General features: G+C 39.7%; 1 protein-coding gene across 2 annotated transcripts in view; it reads right to left on the reverse strand.

The window, feature by feature from the left end:
- Positions 1–8,471, reverse strand: part of pdlim5b (PDZ and LIM domain 5b) — a 34,316-nt gene extending 25,845 nt beyond the window's left edge. Inside the window, exons 1-2 of one of the 2 annotated variants that reach the window (XM_026173850.1) lie at positions 8,200–8,471; positions 4,104–4,209 (exon numbers count right to left, since the gene is read on the reverse strand). In XM_026173850.1, the coding sequence (XP_026029635.1) occupies positions 4,104–4,202 (99 nt within the window). In that variant the 5' untranslated portion in view covers positions 4,203–4,209; positions 8,200–8,471. Of the gene's footprint in view, positions 1–4,103; positions 4,210–7,317; positions 7,337–8,199 lie in introns of those variants that run through there. The other variant, XM_026173851.1, reaches the window with a different exon arrangement.
- Positions 8,472–8,809: the final 338 nt, after the last annotated feature.

Genomic DNA, 8,809 nt, shown 5'->3' on the forward strand with positions numbered 1-8,809 from the left:
CTTTTCTGAACCACCTGCATTTTAGTTGAGAAATGTTTCTTCTTTTGACTCCAGAGAAAACATTTTAAGCAGCTCTTTGTCACTGGAGCTTATGCTCACCATTTCACAATGTTTTATAGAGGTGTGACAAGTATGATGCAGTTAAACTGCAGTTTTGGTTAGCCTTTGAAACACTGGCTAAGAAAAATGTTTGTGAAGAGGAATGTTTGGCGAGTGAAGAACATGTTTAAAGTTAAATTAAAGAGCGCAGTGAAGGGTGCTGGAAACCAAAAATATTCACAATACTTGCAAAAAGAGCAATAGTTTCACAGTTTCTTACTGAAGACTCAAAACACGAACGTTCATATATTACTCGATGGGGAGTTTTCTATTAATACATGAACAGTATTATCGTACCATAAGAAAACTTCCCCTCCCTAACGTGAATGCACAAACTGTAAAATGTACCTACTGTGTTGTTGAAGTTTTTGCCCAGATATACTACGCCATCAGATTCTGCTCCTTTCAGTGTCAAAGTAGCATTACCATAACAAAAACATAAATGTGATATGCCAGTGGTGCTTGACAATACACGTACTCTTGGCTGGGGTGGAAACGCTCAAAGTAAACACAGGGCCAAAATGAGTTTCTATTATTTTCCCTTAAAGCATCACAACCCACTAAAACAACAATAACAAAAAACATGCAAAACAAGAGGAGGAAGTGAGGGGTCAGGGGGGAAAGAAAGGAAAAAGAAAGGGGAAAAAAAAATCATTGTGGTGACCCTCAAATGACCCAGCAAGCAGGCATGATAGATGCAGACATGCGTAACAGAATTACAGTACTGTGCAAAAGTCTTGAGTCAACCTTCCTGTTTTTTTATATTCTGTTAGGAAAATGAGAAATAAGTGCAGCAATGTATTGAAACACACATAAACATACATGAATATACAATAAGAGGCAAAAATTTGAGATTGTTCTAATAAGCTTGAAAGTCATATATTCTTCAACACAGCCTGAACTCACTTAGTCAAGCTTCCTTGTCATGTCTTTAAGTAGTCTTCAGGAATAGCTCTCCAGGCTTCTTGAAGGACATTCAAAGCTCTTCTTTGGATATTGGCTGCCTTACGTTCCGTTCTCTGTCAGGATGATCCCACACTGAGGAAGCCAGTCAATGACTGATAGTGTTCCACTGTGTGTTTGTCTATCCAGGTGTGCTTTCACTGCACTGGTAGTGTGTTTGGGATCCTTGTCGTGCTGAAGAATGAAGCCATTGCCAATCAAATGTTTTCCAGATGGTATTACACTGTGGATCAAAATGTGTACTTCCACTGTGTTTTACAGATGGCTGTAGACACTAACTGTTGTACCTCTCTCCAGATCTCTTCGTATATACACCGATGATCTGGATGCTAGCAATAAAGTACCCAAAGATACAATTTAAAATGCACTGCCAAGTTGCCTGTTATATGTAGACACAAGATTAATTCACTCCTCACTCCATAGGTCAGTGTTAAGTGGTTCAACAAATTGGGAAAAAACCCCAAATATTCCTGTAAAAATGTTTAGATACAAGGACTGAGTTGAAAATGGGTGGAAAAGCAGCCAATGTCCAAAGGAAACCTTTGAAAAACCTTCAGAAAGCCTGAAGAACTATTGATCAAGACTACTTTGAAAAAAAAAAAATACAAAAAAGTCTGGGTCCTTGGAAGCAAAGAATAAAGCAATGAGTGGTGACTCAACACATTTAGACTGTAATGATATAATTGCACTTTTCTTCTGTCTTTTAAAGATTCAAAAGCCTGTGAAGATATGCCTAAAAAGTGAACAAACACAGACTGCCATGGATGGAGAAACAGAGACACGCACACAAGTAATATGCACAACTGGATCCCTGCTCCATAAATCAGCCATACAGTATTAAGTGATCCACTCTTCACAGTGCGCAGCCTTGTTGGAAGGTTACGTAAACAATTACATATCCACTCACTCAAATTTTTCTAACACCTGAGGTGCACATCAATCCTGCCTTTTTTAAAAAACAGAAAATGTTCATGTAGAGCATATATCTTTTCAACACTCATTCAAAGAGCAAAATTTCAAAAAGGCATCAGAACAACAGGCTGCTGTGTTCTTGTGACCACCCTCATTTTCTTTGTATAATCTTTGAATTATGTGCATATGGTAAACATATGTAAAGTGATTACATCATTATTCCACAGCAATCTCATCCATTCAAGCAAAAATACATGCACGCTATAATGTGATGTCAACAAAGTAAGTCTCACTCCAAATTAAGTCTGTTTAACATTGTGGATCTGTAATGAACCTTAAAATGAGCTCAAGGTCAACGCAATTTTCTCATCACTCATCTAATGAAGGAACTGAAGTAATGATTAAACTGTTGGCAGATGTTTCAACATATGTACTGCCTACCAACTTAACAGTGACCTTTACTAACCTGGAAACTGAGCTGATAGCTCTGACAATTTTACGGATGGCATACCGCTCTACTACCGTACACACAATCATTTATAGGCAGTGCCATTTGTGACCACAAGATTCTGACTAAGATAATCAAAGAAGAGGATTAAGCTTATTCCTGGTGCCTTAAAAATAACAAAAAAAGAATCTAAGCCATTCACTGGTCATGTGGTGGGACAAAAATGTGTCACAGGAATGACACTAAGGGTACATTCACACTGCAGGTCTTAATGCTCAATTCCGATTTTTGGATCAAATCCGTTTTTTTGTCTGCTTGTTCACACTACAAATAAAATGCGACAGCAAACGTTCTCTAGTGTGAATGTTCACGTTTCTCCAACGTTGTCTTCCCAACAGTTTCACTGACATCTACGCTGGATGGTCAGGAAGCGTTCACGATGTCTTATCGGGCGCTTCTCCGGCGGATAGACAGAAAAATGCTATTGTGTGGATGCGTTTTGTACTATAAGATGTGATGACAAGAAGGTTTGCTGACAACAACGCCGTTATGTCCTGCATGCCGTTATTATCATAGCTGCAAAACCTAAAAATAGACGGGGAAGCTATGCTGGCCTTTTAAATGCTCTCAGAGTTACATTGTCAAACACAGAAGAAAAGTCATTTCTCTCCTCACATGATATTCAAAGTTCTGTAACTGATCCTGCCACTAACAAATAAACAAAGTGACTGACCTTTGTCATAGAGTTGAGATTACAGTTTCAAAACAGGATATAGTGGGAACTAAATGATACTGCCCACAGAAGCACAGCTGCACTCAAAACACAGAGGACAAGTTGCTTCCTTATCATCCTACTTTACAACAGCAAAGGCTACTATAATAAAGACAACTCAGATGTCCTTGGGAAGAAATAGATTCTGACTTTGCAAACAGTGAGCTGCACTGAAGGCTTCCTTTAATTTTTGCAGCAACCACAGCAATTTGCACACAATCCTCTCACACTGTGTACCTAAACAGTATGTCTGTGTGTAGGCTGAGGCCCAGACCTCATAAACAATCATACTTTTTAAACAGCGGGCCATCCATCAGCCAGCTCAGGACTTGAAAGGATACGGCCACTCAACTTCTGAATTTATGTGACTTCGAGTCCTAAATAGTTATTACAGATCCATTGTGGCTTTCTAGAGTTTCACTCAGTTAAGACATTTGAAGACAGGTTCTTATGCGTCCACAGCAGACGGTCAGCAAAGGTCAGCACACTTAGCACTATCGCTCATCAGCCGTTAACACCTATACGCCGCGTCCCCCAAATCTTTCCAGAGCAACCACGTGAGGTTCAAGGGACTTTTTCCAATTGACAAATGTTGTGAAAATAATGTCCCGTCACATTATTTTCACAATAGCCATGACCTTGCTGTGACGCATGTAAAGGTCATTGGAGATAGAGTGACAGGGGCATGAAGTGTTAACAAAAGTGTCTAAATGCAGCACTGAGTGTCACATATGAGACAAATGACACACACACTTTTGTCAGTGACAAGGCAAATGGCATAATAGGAATGACCAGCATTCCTCTGAAGTGACTGTCATGAAGTGAAGCATGCATAACTGTGTGTGTGTGTGTGTGTGTGTGTGTGTGTGTGTGTGTGTGTGTGTGTGTGTGTGTGTCCGTCCCACTCACCCGTGAGATGGTGAGGGGCAGACAGAAGTCCTTCCCTCCCTGCAGTCTGAAGCCCCAAGGGGCGGGGCCATCCAGGGTGACATTGTAGTTGGTGTTCATGATGTACCTAGAAACAGAACAACACATACCAATCTCAAATCAATATTCTGAAGCTTCACTTTGGGGCTATTATGTTATTTATAATCACACTTTCGTCTACACATGATCCAACAAAGAAGCATTTTTATAAATGCACCACTCTTTTTCTAATAGAAAGACTGGTCAAATTTTTCATTCCTGGGGTTTAGGGCTGTAAGGATCGACAGATGAGGGATGAAATACCCCATCTGCATTCACATCTTGCTAAAAACTTGTTTTAATCCCAAGTGTGGTGTGTAACAGAATGAGTGTACTAAGCCTGCGAAGGGAGTTAATAAAAGGCATACCCTGCACTGCCAGAGACTTGTTAGACATCAGCTTCAATTCACTGGCAACAGTTTGATTTTCTTTTTTGCACCGCCATCCTTTTTGGCTAAATGAGACACCACCTACATCACCGTTTGGGCCAAATGTGCTATTTTATGTGAATTTTGTACATGGAAATTAGTAAGAAAGTAGGACTTAATTGAGCAAAACTTACTTGGTGCAAGTCATGTAGTTCACGCACTATTAAGTTTCACTGGTTTAAGCCCTGCCTGTCATGCATTCCTTTTCCCCTAAAAGACTGAAGCGGCAAACATTTATTGGAAGTGAGATTGAGGTTAAATCAAGTGACATGTTACGATTTAGCGCTTCATAAAATTCATTAGACTGATTTTTGAGGAAACTGGAATGTTTGCAAAATATGCTTTTCTAGCGTGTGTGTGTGTGTGTGTGTGTGTGTGTGTGTGTGTGTGTGTGTGTGTGTGTGTGTGTGTGACAAAATCACTGCAACTCTGTCAACAGCAGTGAATCTGTCACTGTGCCTGTCAGATCGGGCAAGTCTGAAAAACCACAAATCATGTAAGAAACATTTAATCTCTACCCGAGCCAACAGGCTGACACAAAAATATGGCATTAAAGCCTAACCCACAACCATTATATGTCACACACTGTATGTTTTAATTACAAGAAAATGAAATATGGAAGCACATTTTTTAGCAAATAACTTCAAAAACATCTAAACCCAAAAAGCTACGGTTTTCTAACCAACTAAGGGTCTGACATGAGATCCGTAACCATTCTTTGTACTTGAATAACTTTCTCTTTTATTACTGGTTTTCATGGAGAAGATTTCCCTTTAAGGACATAACCTGGCAGCTGAAACACATCAGAGAATGTAACTCGTACTGTGTACAATTTCATTGCCTGGTGTGAAAAAGAGGCATAAAAAAATATATATTCTCACATTTTTTGCATTTTTTCCCCAATGGGTATTTCATGAATAATAATGCCTTGTCATCCCAGAGCTATGCCTTTTTGGTGTCATAATTCATGCTACCATTACAAGTTCCCTAAGGGCCAAAGCAGCACCTGTTAGAACCCGTCACCTGGTTAGTTGTACTAGACATAAATCAGATCAGAGTGTTGGCCTGCGCACATCATCTCATCATCACGCCCAGAGGGGAACGAGCCCTTAAAAGAAGAGGACACAAAAGACCTTTGGGAGGGGTGGGAGCCTTAAAATCATGTGTGAAAGTGATATGGAGAAGGTGAACACCTGAATAACACAAAGCACACACACAGCAGTAGTGTGCAGTATTTAGGACAGGTAAGGCAAGCTGTCACAAAACCTCCATGAGGTAAACAGGGTGACTTGAAAGAAAAAACGGCATTTTAACCTCTTTTAACGCCATTCTAAATGTAATTTTTCTTCTAAAATATATGACTGGGTTGTGTTTTTACAAAACATTAGGCTACATTTTTACATGACAATGAAAAACATTGACTGTCAACTTGGTGAACTTATTAAAACACACTCGTAGTCATTGCTGTAGTGGCAACTGTGAGAAATTAAAGGTACGTGAATTGAGTTTTACTATATCTATCTATCTATCTATCTATCTATCTATCTATATACTTACTTTTTGGGTATGTGGCCATAGCTCTGTTATTTGTAGAACATAATATTATCACGCCAAACTAATCAACAGGAAAAATATGCAAGTCTATATTAAGACTCAAACTGATTGAAAACAGCTGTCTGCCTGCTCAGGGTGACCTAAGGCTGAGTTGTGAGCCAGGAAGTGTATTTTTGGCTAAAATGAAAAATCCCTTCCTAAATATAAACTCCATAAACTGCATTCACCCAATTCAGTTTGTCAAAGTACAGCGTCACATGAGAAACATATTTGATAAATATTCTAATAAATCATTCTTTCAGCACAAATACAAATGTTTGTCTTATTCTTTAACAATTTATTGTAACGCAGCAGAGCTACACAAACCAACAGAGCTCCAAAAACAAGAACATGAAAGCGTCTAGCTTCCTAACCTCAAAATAAGGAACTCAACCACACCTTTGACACTGCCAGAAGCTTTGTTTACTATCCCACTTGAGTTCACTTCGCTAAACCTCCAACGCTGACAAAGAAATCATTTTATGGATAGTGACAGGACACAACAAACAAATACCGTCTGTGCTACGGGAAGATCTTTGACCCAGAAAATGATGTCTTGGCAACACACATGCACACACGCAGGCCTGAAGTTTCTCAGTCGTTTAACTTATTCATTCAGTGTGAGTTTTCAGGAGTCTCAAGAAAGCAAAAATACTGCAAAACTGGTTCACGCTGACTGAAGTCACATTACCTAATATGGAGAGAACAAACATTACGCTCATCTCATGTTGCTGCTTGTTTTGCAATCTGCAGTGATATCATGCATAGACATGAGCAGACACACCTTTTAATGTCTTCATAGAAAAGCAATTGAGTTAGGCATGAGAAAGTATTAACAAGACTAACGTCAAACCTTCTCTAAACTGGTTAGGGGACAAATTTGAGCCTTTTTTTTTTTTAAATCGTTCAAGTTCCTATCACAATGCTGCTTTCGGTCTGATAAACATTTCAGCACAATCACGCTATCAAGTTATGGCTCAGGCAATTGAATGTACTTAGATGTCATTTAACTTCCTGGATCTTAACCACACAGTCTGAACTCAAAAGTTCCTGGATTTACATTAAACAGTAAAACTTGTATGTTACTGCACATGTGGCCTCACAAAACCTGTGAGCCAAATCACACTTTGACTTACATTTAGATCTATATGTAACTCCAAACGTCAGTTCCTGCTTGTAGCAAGATTTAAAAAAGAAAAAAAAAAAAAACATGGCAGAGGCTTCAAAATAAAAAGCTCAAAATGAAAATTCCATTCATGGTAGGAAAGCAGTCTCAGTTACGAATCACACACATTGAATGTAAATAGCATTCACAAACTGCTTTCCCAGCATGTCAAACTACAGCTGTGTCAAGTCTGGTTTCCTACATGTGATCTCCAGGTAACGCGGTCTGAAGAAGGAAACTTTAAACGGTCTGCACGTCAAACGCTTGTCCTGTGCAGTTACTGCAAGATATGTTGACTCACTTAATTTGAGTATGTTTGCATTGTCACACCCAGGCAATGGTGATCACATGAAATTGTTCATACTCAAATGATTGCATTTTGCATAAATAAATGACAATGTCAAAATTAAAAGCTACTTCTTATCAAACATGCAACATTCTAGCCTGCTTTTCAACATGCACCCTTTTAATTTAGCGTGCTGCCTCACAGTGCGCGATGAGTGCACTAGTAGTAACAGCTACGGTTGTTTGCACCCATGTGTCCCCTCTGAAGGAGGTAAGAGAAGCGAAATGAAGCCGAACCAAAAGTCTCTTAGCAGCTCTCAGACACAATAAAGCACATGTTTAATATAATGGTGAATATTTCCACATGGACTTTTAGCCTGCTTGAAACCGTTCTCACGCAAACTGGGTAAAACAAATGCGTTACTCCGTTTGCAGGACTGAAAATTTAAATACGGTTATTCTTCTTGGAAATGCTTTGTAACGGAAACATGAAGCTGTAAAATAGCGAGCGTAACTTTCTCTGAATTGTTACTAGGAAAACTGGCGAGATGTGCCGCGCAGAACTCACCTTGCTGTGTGGAGCCGGGTTTGGTGGTGAGAGAGAAGCAGCAGTGTGTTTAGTCCCTTCTCAGTTTTGAACAACTGGACTGAGCGGAACTGAAACTTCCGCGTTAAAGCCAAACCTATGTGGCTACCGGGTAGGAGGGCTTTAGCGCGCCAGGCGGTTCACTGGGGGCGACGCGGCTGCCTGCAGGCGTGGGCTTGTTTAGTGCTGGGGCAGTGCAGGTGAGTGGTGGTGAATAAAAAGCACAGTGGATGAGACTGCAAGTGCACACTTGATAACTGGTGGTATGCGATACTGCAAAACTCGGTGCTGATACCAAGTAAATACAGGGCCGGTGTCACCAATACTATTACCAATACCGTAAAAAAGCAGCTTATGTAGTGCGTCATGATTTATGACATGAATCGTCACAAGTTCTGAACACATTTTAATGACCACGACTTAAGATAAGAGGCTTTTCAGGGGTTTTTCTTTTTATGTATTTTGAAATGTTTCTTTTTTTTTCTCCCTGGAATGTAAACGTGTGTCTCTAAAGCACTTTGGCTCAACTTCTGTTGTTTAAGTGGCTATAAATAAATTAGATAGAACAGTCAACACAAAAAGTTTTGGACTT

The sequence above is a fragment of the Astatotilapia calliptera genome, chromosome 7, assembly GCF_900246225.1.
Source record: "Astatotilapia calliptera chromosome 7, fAstCal1.2, whole genome shotgun sequence".
Lineage (NCBI taxonomy): Eukaryota > Metazoa > Chordata > Actinopteri > Cichliformes > Cichlidae > Astatotilapia > Astatotilapia calliptera.